Source organism: Haematobia irritans, chromosome 4 (assembly GCF_050003625.1).
Source record: "Haematobia irritans isolate KBUSLIRL chromosome 4, ASM5000362v1, whole genome shotgun sequence".
NCBI classification, from domain to species: Eukaryota; Metazoa; Arthropoda; class Insecta; order Diptera; family Muscidae; genus Haematobia; species Haematobia irritans.
The window spans coordinates 217,473,255-217,488,304 of record NC_134400.1 but is presented as its reverse complement, the minus strand read 5'-3'; the positions used below and the strand labels follow the sequence as shown (position 1 = coordinate 217,488,304).

Below are 15,050 nucleotides of genomic sequence, written 5' to 3'. Positions count from 1 at the left end.
ATTCCTCAACTTCCGTTTGTTGGGGTTTTTGCAAAGTTCTGGTTATGTGTGCAAATTCTTGCACACAACTCCAACACAGATTCATATTCTCAACTGATGGGTTCATAAGCCATAAGTTTTAGTGATGTTAGTAGTGTAATACGTATAGACTGATCCACTTTAATGGCCTTTTTTTATGGGCTTTTTTTAATGGGCTTTTTTTTAATGGGCTTTTTGTGATAGGTCATAAGGTCATCCAAAAAAAATTTTTCCCTGTATGCATGAGTGTCATTGTATTGAGTGCATTGACTGGCTGTGTGGTGCATGTGCATGTATCATGAAGATGAGATAGGGATGGGGAGAGATAAGATTTAGGCTGTTGGGAAAATTCGATTTGACTTCTTGGTTTGCTGTGTGGAGTTTTCTGATCGCCTAGTATTGAACAATCGCTGAAACCTAGATTTGGAGGAAGAAGGTGTAGGGGGAAGAGATAAGTGTTTCACTGTTGGGAAATCCTATTGAATTGTTTGTCATTGCACAGAATGACCACCCAAGATGTATATGTATCGTGAAGATAAGGTATGGAGGGGGTGAGATAAGATTTTGGCTGTTGGGAAAATTTGAGTTATTCGATTTGATTTCTTGGTTGACTGTGTGGAGTTTTCTGATCGCCTAGTAAGATGTAAACATTGATGTCTAATTGCATACAAAATATCTATGAAAATCAGGCAATGTGTCTATTTGTTTAGATTTTTTATGTATTTGTTACTTTTTGAGAAGAAATGTGTATTTATAAAGGGATAAATATCTCATTCCTCGAAGAAATATATAGTATATTCATTTGAAATTTTAGTTCCCAATTGAATTCTAAACCCCGACTTAGCAATTCATATGCACGGAGTTTTACGTTGTGAATACAACATTTAAAAAAACTGAAAAAACGGAATTTTGTTAATTTTTTGGTGTTTTACAAAAAAAAAATCGAAGTTTTACGTTGTGAAAAAAGACAACATTTGTTAACAAACGAAAAAAAAAAACAGAAACGGACACGTTGTGAAAAAAACAACATTTGCTAACAAACGAAAAAAAACAGAAACGGACGTTGTGAATTTTTTTGGTGTTATACAAAAAAAATTAATAAATAAATCAAAACACGTAAAATACGTTGAGACTTTTTGTTGCAAAATAATAAATATAAACAAAAAAAGAAAAAAGAAAAGAATCGTACCTTTTAAGAAAAAATTGCGATTTGTTTCTTGTGCTGCAAAAATAATTAATAAAAGGTTTATTTATAAAAATTTAAAAAAGAAATATTTGAAAGAACTTTAAACAAAATGGAATCCCAAATGTTGACGTGCAAAGTATGCAGAAAAATGTTCAAAAGCCAAAATGCACTCCAAAAACATTTGCAGACACACAAAACGTGTAGTTTATGTGGTTTGATGGTGCGAAATGTCTATGCATTGAAATTACATATGGAAATTCACCAAGCGACAATGCATAGACAAGGTTTTGGACAACAACAGCAACAACAACAGCAACAACAACAGCAACAACAACAGCAACAACAACAGCAACAACAACAGCAACAACAACAGCAACAACACATAAACATGTCCGTGGGAGGTGGAATCTACCCCCAACAACAATATAATTGGGATCAGCAACCAGGGCTTAATCCAGGGTCCCAACAACAACAACATTTTAACTTGCTGCAGCATCCAGGACCTATCTTTCATCAACAATTGCTGCAGCAAAATCAAAACTTGGAGCAACACTCAAACATATTTGAGCAGCAACAGTTTAATTTCGACCAGCAACCAGGGCCTAGTCATGGTCAGAGGAATTTAAATAAAGTATGTGAAATATGCAACGTCTATGTAAACCCAATGAATTGGTTCAAACATCACCAGTCTCCGAATCACATACAAAGAAGTGATGTTATTATAAATAACCAATTTAGACAGACGATGACAGGATTTAAAAATCGTGTAGGAACTTATACGTACCTAACCGATATGAATACCATAGATATAAATGAGGTATTCGAAGAATGTAACAAGAGTTTACACCTGTTAATTTTAAATTCACTGGCGAAGAATAAAAGTCTGAAGATAAATATCCAACTAATTGGGGAATACATAAAGTTGGGTGGTGAAGAGCTCCAAATGCAACACATGTACCATGTGTCCAAAATGCAGAGACTGGTTATGTCAGACAACATTGAGGATTTCATTAAAAGGCATATTGAGGAAATAAAGAGTCAAATGGCGGATTTTCAGGAAAGAGACTCTGGATGGACTTTGACTCGAATTGAAAAATTTGAAATCAACATCAACAAATGGTCTGGCTTTTGTGGTTCCCAATATATTCCAACGCCACCAAAATTATATTCGAAAAAAGCATGTATCAATGTCAGAAATACGGATGAATACTGCTTCAAATGGAGTGTCATTTCGGCGTTAACTTCCCCAAAGCCAACCCACCCAACTCGAACTTCATCCTATCGAGTAGATATCAGGCAGCAGAATATTTTGTTAGAAAACAATATAAATTTAAATTTTGAAGGGCTAGAATTCCCTATGCCTGTGCAAGAAATCCCAAAATTTGAAAAGCTGAACCCAGGAGTTAGTATTAATGTATATGGGTATAACCGGAAAGATGACACTGTCATCGGGCCATACCACATATCCCAGAATGTTGTTCCAAATGGGGTACACATTAACTTGTTGTTGTTGGAGAGTGGGGGTAAAGCACATTATATTTGGATTAAAGACATGTCAAGGTAAGAAAAAAATCCTTCATTTCATTTTTTACTTAAATATTAATAAAATATTTTTTTTTTTTATTTTATTTGTTATAGATTATTATCTTCGCAGTTAACCAAAAATTGTAAGAAATTAAAAATTTGCGACAGATGCCTGCAATACACTTCAAACTCCGAAAAGTGGTCGAATCACTTAAAGGAATGTTCCAACATTGTAACCACCGTACCGGATGCAGGTAATAATTTTATTCGCTTTAAAAACATAAGTAAAACGATGGATGTCCCTTTCGTTGTGTATGCCGATTTTGAGTGCATACTAGAGAAAGATAGTTTAGGATCAACAATAAATAAGCACAAACCGTGTGCTTTTAGTTTTTATATAAAATGTAGTGTAGATAGTTCGTTAGATAGATTTAAGATTTATACTGGGGAGGATGCTGGGGAAAAATTTGTTAAATATTTAGATTTAGAATGTAGAGATATATACGAAAGGTATTTATCATTAAAAAAACCAATGTGTCCCTTATCACCTATTGAGGAATCCAGTTTTCACGCAGCTCAATTGTGTCACATTTGTGACAAAAATTTAGATACGGATAGGGTTAGGGATCATTGCCATATTACTGGAAAATATAGGGGGGCGGCCCATAATGAATGTAATTTAAATTATAAGATCCCAAAGTTTATACCAATCTTTTTCCATAACTTTTCGTCATATGACTGTCATCTATTTATTAAAGATTTACTAAACCTTATTCCTGGAAATACCTCAGTTATACCGCTAAATAAAGAATTATATATATCGGTATCTCATAAAATTAAATTTGATAATGGGGATCTTTTAGAATATAGGTTTTTAGATTCTTTAAGATTTATGCCTTCAAGCTTGGATAGCTTAGCTAAAAATCTGTTAGATGACAAAATGACTACGGTTAGATCTAATTTCTCAAATGACCACGAATTTAAATTAATGAGAAGGAAGGGTGTATTTTGTTATGAATACTTGGATTCATTTCAAAAACTTAAAGATATAAACCTTCCCTCTATAGAAAACTTCTACAGTAAATTAACCAACAAAAGTTGTAGTCAGGAGGACTACAATCACGCTATAGAAGTTTGGACAACATTTAATTGTAGAACACTTCAGGATTATATGGAGTTATATTTAAAAACGGATGTCCTTCTACTCACAGATATATTCGAAAACTTTCGAATCTTATGCAAAAGCATACATAAGCTGGATCCTTGCCAATATTTTACGGCGCCTGGTCTATCTTATGATGCTATGCTAAAGCTGATAACATCGGATGGTTTTAGCCTAGAATTGTTGAAGGATGTAGACACATACAACTTTATAAAAAATGGCATTCGTGGAGGTATTACTCAATGTAGTAAAAGATATCACAAAGCCAATAATAAATATATGAAAAACTTTAATCCTGATATTGTATCTACATTTTTATTATATCTTGATGTTAATAACCTATATGGATGGGCGATGCAGCAATTCTTACCATATGGTAATTTTAAATGGGTTGCAGAAGCTGACATTATTAGGGATCCTAACGTAATCAAAAATTTTAAATTCGATTCTCCTGAAGGGTATATTTATGAAGTTTCAATAAGTTGTCCACCCCATCTACATAATAAATTTAATGATTTACCTTTAGCGGCTGAAAACAAAAAAGTGGGAGGATCGAAACACAACAAACTTGTTGCAGATCTTACACCAAAAGAAAGGTATACCATCCACTACATGACACTAAAACAATGTTTAGAGCAGGGCTACGTTCTAAATGAAGTGCATAGGGTGCTTACTTTTAGTCAAAGACCATGGCTAAAGGAATATATTGACAAAAACAATGATTGTAGGAAAAAAACAAATATTGCTTTTGAAAAAAATTTCTTTAAACTATTGAACAATGCAGTATATGGCAAAACAATGGAAAATGTTGAAAAAAGAAAAGATGTGTCTATTGTAAAACAGTGGGCATATAGTGACAGGCGTAAGTTAGGTGCTGAAGCTCTAATTTCAAAACCAAACTTTCATAGTATATCCAAATTCACAGACAATTTTTGGGCTATTCAAATGAATAAAACAAAAATTGTTTATGATAAGCCAATATACTTAGGATTTTGTATTCTAGAATTAGCTAAGTGGAAAATGTATGACTTCCACTACAACTTTATGAAAGAAAAGTTTGGTGAAAGAATACAATTAAACTATATGGATACAGACTCTTTCATATACACCATCGAATCTGAAGATGTGTATGAAGAAATTAGACCTCATCTTACTACACATTTTGATACATCTGAGTATTCCGAAGATAATCCTTTCAATTTTCCTCTTGTAAATAAAAAGGAAATTGGATTAATGAAGGATGAAAACTGTGGTAAGATTATGACAGAGTTTGTCGGTTTAGGTCCAAAAATGTATTCATATACTGTTGAGGATGGTTATGAAATTAAAAAGGCTAAAGGTGTGAAAAAAAGTGTAATGGACAACTATAAAATTGATGACTATAGGAATTGTCTATTTACTAAAGAAAAAGTTTGTGATACAATGCTCACTTTTAGGTGTAAGCTACACAACATCTATACGAATGCCTTGAAAAAAGTTGTATTAAGTCCGTTGGATACAAAGCGTATGATCAAGGAAGATGGAATTAATACTTTCGCGTGGGGTCACCATGAAATTGAATCAAGTATGGAAAATATGCTAGTTGATATAGATGGCAATGGTCTAGATTTAGATTTAGGAGCAATCGAAACTGATTCCTCTTTAGAAAATTTAGTTCAACAATATACATCTGATTTTGATATGGATTTTAATGATCTAATGGATATAATTTTAATGTAAATACACTAAACTATTTATTATGTATTGTATGTATTTAAAAAATTTAACATTAAGAATTGTTATTTATATAGAAAAAATGTAATAAATAAAATGAAAAAATTGATGTATACATTTTTGTTTTATTTTTATTTATTTTAAAATTGATTATGGATATAAAGGTATGTATGGTTCATTGAAAAAAAAAAATTAAATAATTTTTCGCACATTTCCCGTCAATGGTGTATATTCAATATAGCGATCGTGAATTATTAAACAATATGCTATGGTGTTTGCAGGAATGGGTTTACTGGTTTCGAGTTCAATTCTGACATCTATGGGACCTTGTTTGACCATTTCATTTTGGTGGCTAACATCGATGACTGCCATGGGGGTGTTCTTAAATTCAGCGCTTGTTAGTAATGGTTGTGGTTCTTTCATATAAAAGCTGTGTTGAAATTTGGCGTACATGTCATATAGAATAGCATATCTATTATCATCAAATTTGAGATTAAGATCATCATATGGGTAAGTATCGGAATTTAGATGAACTTTTAAATTTACTAGATTACAATGTATAAACTTGTTGTTTTTTTCAAATACCACGATTACAAATCTGGGGCGCTCTCTATTTAATGAAAGCTTTACATTCCAATTACATTTTGTCGCATTTGGGAATGTAGGATTAAAGTGACAATCCCAACTCCGAAAAGCAAGCGGTAATGTGGTACCATCTTTAATCGTTTTTATAATTTTCAACTTTGTTATATCGGAAGCTTGCACATGTGGTATTCTCCATGTTATATTCTGTATCGTTAGTTTAACCATTTCTTCAGGCTTTGTGGAAAAGCAAGCATTATGATCATTTGAACTGCGCAACAAAATTAAGTCATGTTTACAGTTTAACACGATTTTATTGAAGTCCTCTGCGAAGCCCAACAATAATTTTAACGGAACATAAAAATTAAATGACCCGTTTTCCATGTCATTGTGTTTACTCCATCCTGCATTCAGCATCATATTCGAATCCAATTCATTGAGAGATAAATAATTTTTTATAGTACTCGCCATTCCTAAATAACGTGTTCTATCAATTTCAACCCCATTGATTTCATAACGAATCTCATCAAACATATGTGCTACACAATTATTTCGCAGTCTAGCATTTGGTGTTGCTATACCATCCATCAGCGTTATGAAGCCTTCTATGTAGATATAACTTTCAGATGGTAAGACATAGAGATCTTGATTTTGGATTGTTATTCTAATTTCATCATTATTTTTATATGACTGTATATATGGCATATAGCTATGATAATCCTTCTTAATAATGCTTTCATCAGAAAATGGTTTTTCTGCAACGCTTAATATTTCAGACATTTTTCTTAAGCTGTAGTTTTAAAGATTTTAGGAATAGTTTATTTTCTTTAGTTAATTTACGTTTTATAGATTGGGGCAGTATATTTTGTGTAATTAGCTTGGCTGCTCGTTCCGGAATGGAATCATTACCTATTTTATTGTAATATTTATTATAGATAATCATTTCGCTTTCGGTTTTAGATGAAATCGTAAAGTAATCTCTTCACCCCGAAAATTTATTATACGCCTTTCTTGATCCACAATCCAAACTTTTAGACAACTTATTTCCTTGACATTCACAGGTAAATAGATTAAATTCCTGGGTATCTCATCCATTTTATATCCTGGAGAGACATTCATAGCAAACTCATGTATTATATGCGACGGTGTGTTATTCATATATGATCCTGTGATTATATTACATTGGACTTGGATGGCATTCACTTTCATTATGTTCACTGATTGATGTGATTTATGTCGTGCATTAGGTAGCAAAATTCGATTGTTGAAGCCAAATAGCGCGCCAATAGAACGATCTTTGTTAAAATCAATAATATCGTGGGAGGAATATATTTCAATTTGAAGTGTATTATTATTAGCCTCAATCTCTAATATTTTGTTGATATTTTTCTTTACATATTCATGTTTTAAAAATTTAACAATATCCTCCAGTTCATAAGATCCCACCGGAATTTCAATGCAATCACCACCAATGTGGAAAAGATTGTTATCATAGTCAATATTTGGAATTGAATTATACGAATGAAAATCAACTAAAGCACATTCATATTCATCATTAAGTTGTATGGGTGGGAAATAATTGGTTATGAGCACCGACGATCTTCCGCTTAGGGCTAATGTAATTGACATTATGAAAACTTACTTTAGAATGAAAAACAAAATTAAGTTTCAATCTTCTTTATTTATTTTATATTACTAAATACACATCATAAAATTTCATTCTTATTAATCCATGAATTGTGGTCATTAGAAAATCCCAACCATTTAACATATGCTTGTTGACCTTTTGTTTTTAGAATTTTTTCAACGAGGTAAACATCAGGGTGTCGCGTTCGCAGAATTTCTTCTCTATAGAAACCTCCTTTTATTGGATTACCTTGATAATCTTCCAATAGATATGTGGTAGGATTAGTGTTTTGGATAGAACTTATTCGAAAAATTTCCGTACTGAAATTAGGTGTATATCCTTTTTCAAATATATTTTTATATTTACTTATGCGAACATAGTCACCAACATGGAAGTTTGAGGGTTTATATACTTTAAGATGATTGTAGGCAGTTTTTAAAATATAATCCTCATTATTTTTATTGACATCAATAGGAGCCATTTTTATTGTTCTGTGTATTTTCCGATTATATTGATTAACTAAATTTGGTAAAATGTCAATCCACTTATAGGAACCGTTGTATGAGAACTCTTTAAACATAAAATTTTTTAGTGTACGATTAAAGCGTTCTACGATGGATGCTTTCATCACACTAAATGTGGAGTAGTGGTTTATTGAGTACTTTTGCGTAAGACTTTTAAACTCTTTATTAAAAAATTCTTTACCATCGTCTGTTTGTAGATTTTTAGGTGTTCGACCTTTGTTCAATATTTTTCTAAATGCATTGGAAACATCATATGCATTCTTAGTTTTAGTTGGTTCTGCCCATGCGTATTTTGAAAATGTATCGATGACGGTTAAAATATATTTATATCCTCTATTTAAAGATGAATAAGTTCCCATTTCAACCAAATCAGCCTGCCAAAAGTCATCAATTCCTTTCATTATATATCTCCGACGGGGAAATTTTTTCCGGGCTTGAGTGTGTATCTCTTGTACTATTCCTCTTTTGGCCATTGTTACTTTGTAATTAAATTTGATTAATGAACTTGAGATGTTATTCGCATATCCGGCAGGACTGTAAATATATCCTTGATAATAGTTTTTAGCTGCGATATTTCTTGATGTATTGTATTGACTTCAATATTTAAGTCTTTTTTTAGTAATTCACGTGAGATTTCGATTTGTTTTTGTAAGTAAGTTCTGTTGACTGCGTCTGCACTTTCCACCGGTACCCCCACGTTTTTAATCTTTTTATTTTGGAAATCGATGTTATTATGCTTGTCAATAGCAATACCAAATATTTTCGGAACATATCTTTTCAACTCACTAGAATTTGAAAAGTGACCAAACTTATCGACGCTCATATCTCAATTGAATGCAATTGACAATTATCAGAATATTATATTGGCTTCCCTTAATTCTTCAATTATAGATATTATTTCATTGTTATGATTTGAATGGCCAGCTTGTTGAGATGCAATAAGAAGTTTTAAGCGTTCAACTAATTCATTCGGATCATCCCAATATATATAGTTTGGTTTATTTAAATTTAGGCTCATTAAACCTTTACCAGTGTAAGTGTCACCAAAAAGTTTCTGGATAATCCTTTTATATTTATATCCTTTATTCCCTCGTATTTGACCAACAGAATCATAGTTCTTGCGATGAGCATTTGTTCCCAAAAGAATTTTCTTGTATATATCCAATTCCAGTGAATCATACTTTTGTGGCTGTTTATGGGTGATTAATTCAAACAAGCCTGGCGTGTTTGCCCACGATTGATTCCCAACAACAATCTTATCATCGCTAATGTTAATAGGACTGTTTCCCAATTTCCACACTCCATTTTCGTCTTTATATGGTCCATATACAGTATCGAGAGTTTGATCATTAAAAAGTTTAGTTAAATTAATAGTATAGAAATTATCATCTTCCAATTGTGAAAAATAATTTTCTGAATTTTCTTTATTGTCGCTGTCTTCATCACTTTGAGAATCCAGTTTAGAATTTATAATTTTTTGAGAGTGTTTATTAAAATTTGATTTAGGAGGTTCGGTCTTTATTGGTGTGCTACTTTCAAACTTAAAAGTAGGAAGTTCTTTATTTCGCTGTTTCATTTTCTCATTTTTTAATTTCATTAAATTATTCAATGGATCTGTTAAAGGCTTGAATACATTTTCCAGTTTATGTGAAGCGTCGTCTTCTCCTAATTTTATGCTTTGAAATTTTTTTCTCAAAATTTTTCGAGATTTTATTAATTCTTTCAATATTTTTTCATTCATATTGTATCACCAATAGAAATCTTTTGAATTATTTTAAACCGATAATGCTAACTGATGTATCGCTTTCGAACCGCTTTCGAACCGCTTTCGGACCGCTTCCGTACTGCTTCCGAATCGCTTTCGTACGGCTTTCGAACTGCTTAGATAAGTAAAGAACCGTCCTTAAAATAATTTCAAATCGGTTGCAGATGAGAAGGGGGTGTAAGTAGACGTCTGCATACAGTGGAAAGACATATACTACTAAGGTGTAATAAATATGTCAAAACCTTTTCTATATCTTCCATCAGCGATTTCATCGTCTTTGCTTATAACCATAAAACCATACCTATCCCTCCAACATTCACGACATATATCCACAAACATTTTATAGGACATATCGCTACCCACATGGTCATTAAATATATGTTTCATATTCGTTTCATCTTGCTTAAAAACAACAATTATGTTTGCATTATCCCGTATCAAATGTTTTGGTATGCGACTGTAAGTTTGGCATAAGTAAAATGAGTCTACATTTTTGTGACGACCCATAGAGAAATAATCACGAATATTATTCTGTTTATCGCATGCGACATCATCAAATATCATTATAGAGTTTCGTTTTGCTTCATGTGGCGGTATAACATCGTCGTTGTTGTTATATATGAAGTATCCCATACCACTTATAGGCTCAATTAGTCTTCTCAGGTATTCATATTTGGGTTGATATAACGATTTTGAGTATAAATATATATTTTCAAATGTTAGCCCATTTTCACTTTCTATAAGGCTTATCATAACATTAGTTTTTCCGCAATTTGATGGGCCCACAATTAGACATCGAATGGAATCGGGTAACAATGAACCATGTTTCGATTTATTAGGTTTCGCTTGCGTAAAATCTAGATCACGAACAGAAATACTTGTATCCTGTTTAAGTAAACGCATATTGACGACTAATTTATTATTAAACTGACCAAATAAATTTATGTGTTTATTTTTAGTTGAGAGCATATATATGTTTGTATTTCGGAAGAGACAAGTCAATCGCAAACGATCCATACAAGGAAGAGGATTCGTAAACAATTTAATCAACGCCTTACCCATTGAGCTACATTTACCCGGATACCAATTTTGTGGACCAGGAACAAAACTCGATAAAAGATTGAAAAGGGGTGATAAAGGGATAAATGCTTTGGATGCAGCCTGTAAAATTCATGATATAGCTTATTCACGAAGCTCAGATATTGAAAAACGCCACAAAGCAGATAAGGAACTCTTAGAGAGGGCGTGGGAGAGAGTAAAAGCTAACGAAAGTACTTGGGGTGAAAAATTAAATGCTTATTTAGTCTCCAACGCAATGAAAGCAAAACTAAAACTTGGCATGGGTATGAGGAAGAAAAAAGCATGCGGACGTACAATTTTCAATTCAACAATTAAAAAAGCCAACACACTACTAAAGAAGCAAAAACCTGTTGATATTAACTCTGCAATAAAAATCGCTCGGAAGGTTATTAATTCATCATTCAAAGGGAAAAAGTCACATGTCGTCATCCCAAGAGTTATTAATGTTCCTAAAATTGGCGGTTTTCTACCATTGGTTCCTATTATAACAGCACTAGGTGCCTTGGGTGCAATATCTTCGGGTGTATCATCGATAGCAAGAACAATTAACACTGCTAAAGATGCTAAAAAGCAACTAGAAGAGAGTATGCGTCACAACAAAAGTATGGAGTCAATTGCTATGGGTAAAGGACTTTATCTTAAACCATACAAAACTGGTATGGGTATTACCCTAAATAATACGGATACAAAAAACTAATATCTAAGCTACCTAACAGACCGCTGACAGATATAGACATACAAATATTTGGGAAAGAATATATACCACATTTTCGAGGAGTCTTTATGCGAGATAATCTTCCGAAAAAATGTCAAACAAAAGAATGTGGTGTAGTAAACTTAGACTCAAGTATAGGATCTGGAACTCATTGGGTAGCATATTATAAAAACCACAAAGAAATTGAATACTTTGACAGTTTTGGAAATCTTCAACCCCCACTAGAAATATTGGTTTATTTAGGTCCCAATATCAAATATAATTATCAACGAGAGCAAAGGTTTAATACATTCAATTGCGGTCATTTATGTTTACAATTTTTACTCCAAATTGTATCACAAAAAAAAAAAATAAATAAATAATGTTTAATGTTCTCTGTTATTTGAATATAAAAGCAAGATGAGACTTTCCTTGATTTAGTTGGCTACGAAATATTGTCCGTTATACTTCGAATCATGTATGTACCGGATTTTGTATTGGTGGACTTTCAATACTGTCATGGGAATGATGACAGCATATATATAAAAGAATTGGCGTATATGCGAGGCTATTCTGTCGTACCCAGCTATTTCCTATTCAAACCCCCTTTCGATAACAGAGAACTAGTCAAGGAGGGTAAACGGAAAAACACATATTGTAAAAAATATGTTCACGGCTTAGATTGGAAAGATGGTGATATAAATTACACTGAAGTTGGCGATGCCTTGGAACCACTAAATAGTTATAAGTATGTGTTTGTTTTTGGACAAATTAAGAAAGAATTCCTTCAAAAATATTTAAATACAAATATTGTAAATCTAGAGTATAGAACAATTTTCCAAAATATGAGAAGCTACTATACGCATTGCCCTATGCATAAAGATAGGAAATTCAAGTGTGCTGTAAATAATATATTTAAATTATTTATATATATAGAGAAATTTTATGAATCTATAGAGGAAATTATTTATGAAGAAATACAAAACTAAACAATATTTCTAAACAAAAAAATAAATAAATAAATCTAAATAAAATAAAATTCATCTGTGTTTCAATTCATAAATTTTACATGTATTCCAATATCAAATATAATTATCAATTAATGTAAAGCTCTGAAATGTAAACTTGATATTTAACACCCTCATTTTCTGAATATAAAAGCAAGATGAGACTTTTTTATATTTAGTTGGCTTCGTAAAATTGTCGGTTGTACTTCTCATCATGGTCAATTTTCAAAAATCAGATTTTGTATTGGTGGACTTTCAACATTGTTTTGGAAATAATGATTGCATATATATAAAGGAATTGGCGTATATGCAAGGCGGTTCCGTTGTACCAAACTATTTTTTATTCAAACCTCCTTTCGATAGGAGGGAACTTGTCAAGGAGGCCAAACGGAAAAATGTACATTATAAGAAATTTATTACTGGCTTAGATTGGAAAGATGGCGATGTAAATTACACTGAAGTCGGCGAGGTCTTAGCACCCTTAAATAGTTTTAAGTATGTGTTTGTCTTTGGAAAAATTAAAAAAGAGTTTCTTGAAAAATATCTAAGCACAAATGTTATAAATCTAGAATATAGAACTGTTTTCCCAAATATGAGAAACTATTATACCCATTGTCCTATACATGAAGATAGGAAATTTAAGTGTGCTGTAAGTAACCTATTTAAACTATTAAGATATATAGAATGGCATGATTGTATAGATGACATGATTAGTAAGACAATAAAAAATGAAAATTGTTCACAACAGTAACCCATATGCTTTAGTATGTATACTGCGGTGGGATTATTTAGTTTTATAATTTTTTCTTGTTCTTGTCCACCCAAATTCAAACTAATTCCAAATAAATGAGAAGAAACATATATGATATTAAAATGTTATTTTATTTTATATTACTTTGTTTAAACTTAAATTATTTTTAAAATTTTTGCATCAGGATGTAAATAGAGTAAATCTTCCAACATTTCCCTATGACTTTCCGGGTCCATGTCATTATCTGCAATCCTCATTAAGTCATCCAATGATATTTCACTGAGGAAATGTTGGCCCTCCGGTATATTCTGTTCTTCCACTTGCATGTTGTTTAGGATTCGATCATTCAGATTTACATTTTCATCCTCATCATCGCTGAATATAATTTGGGATGGTGGTAAGGCCATTTTTTTCTCGTGATGTTGAGTTGACGAAGGCTGAATTGAAACTGTCCCTATGAGTTTCTTTTGGACACTCTTTGAAAAACTGAAAATTCATAAATTTTCGAATTCCATTGTAGTGAATGGAAATTCGATGCATTTGAGATAATTTTTTGTTTGGACACTTGTAGTTTTCAAAACACTCAAAATATTCTATAAGCAATACATTATGAAATGCGATTTCTATTGCATGTTTGTTGTTTCTCAAACCCTATGACAAATTCTAAAAATTGACAAGAAAAAAAACACAATGGTTTTGTTTCGAATTTCATTCTTTATTTAAAATTTTCATTTTTTTCTTTTAATAATTAATATGGTGCGTAAAATGGATCGGAGGACAAACACTGTTTCAACTCCAATCTGCTAATTGGATTCTCCTTATCGTCTGAAATAGACACTTTTGAAACAGAAAATTCTCCAGAATCTATACGTTGAATTGTATCATCATCCAGGCTGTTAAATCTTTTGGGTAAATATAAGATTTGATCATCCACCAAACGCAGCACTATAGAATCCCCATACTTTGTAGTTGTCCTATAGCATCCTTCAATAGAATAGTCCTTATGTGTAACCATATCCTTAATATGTAGGATACGTTTTAAATTTTTTTCATTGAAAATGGACACGACATCTATAGCACCGGACATATTTATTTATTTATTTATTCTAATTCAATTACGTTTTCTGAACTGTGGTATAATTCCAGAGAGCATATGGCTTTTATAAGCGATTGTTCAATCCCAGGCGATCAGAAAACTCCACACAGCCAATCAAGAAATGAAAACGAATAACACAAATATTCGTTTTCATTTCTCAGTCCGAAGATTTTTTGAATGACCTTGCGACCTATCATAGAAAGCCCATTAAAAAAAGGCCCATGGACAGACACTCTGCCTCTGATTTTAGAATGCTAAACAAATCAATAGCATTCTCAACAGTGAAACACTTATCTCTTCACCCTACCCCTTTTTTCTATG

At 32.1% G+C, this 15,050-nt stretch overlaps 2 protein-coding genes across 5 annotated transcripts in view; both read left to right on the top strand.

The window, feature by feature from the left end:
- The window catches only part of LOC142234983 (RNA-binding protein Musashi homolog Rbp6), a 1,501,536-nt gene that overhangs the window by 652,518 nt on the left and 833,968 nt on the right, over positions 1 to 15,050 (top strand). The window lies entirely within an intron of this gene.
- On the top strand, positions 5,840 to 13,437 carry LOC142234985 (uncharacterized). Its single transcript, XM_075306197.1, has 2 exons — positions 5,840 to 6,113; positions 11,061 to 13,437. The coding sequence occupies exons 1-2, from the start codon at positions 6,110 to 6,112 to the stop codon at positions 11,876 to 11,878; spliced, it is 822 nt and encodes a 273-aa protein (XP_075162312.1). The 5' UTR covers positions 5,840 to 6,109; the 3' UTR covers positions 11,879 to 13,437.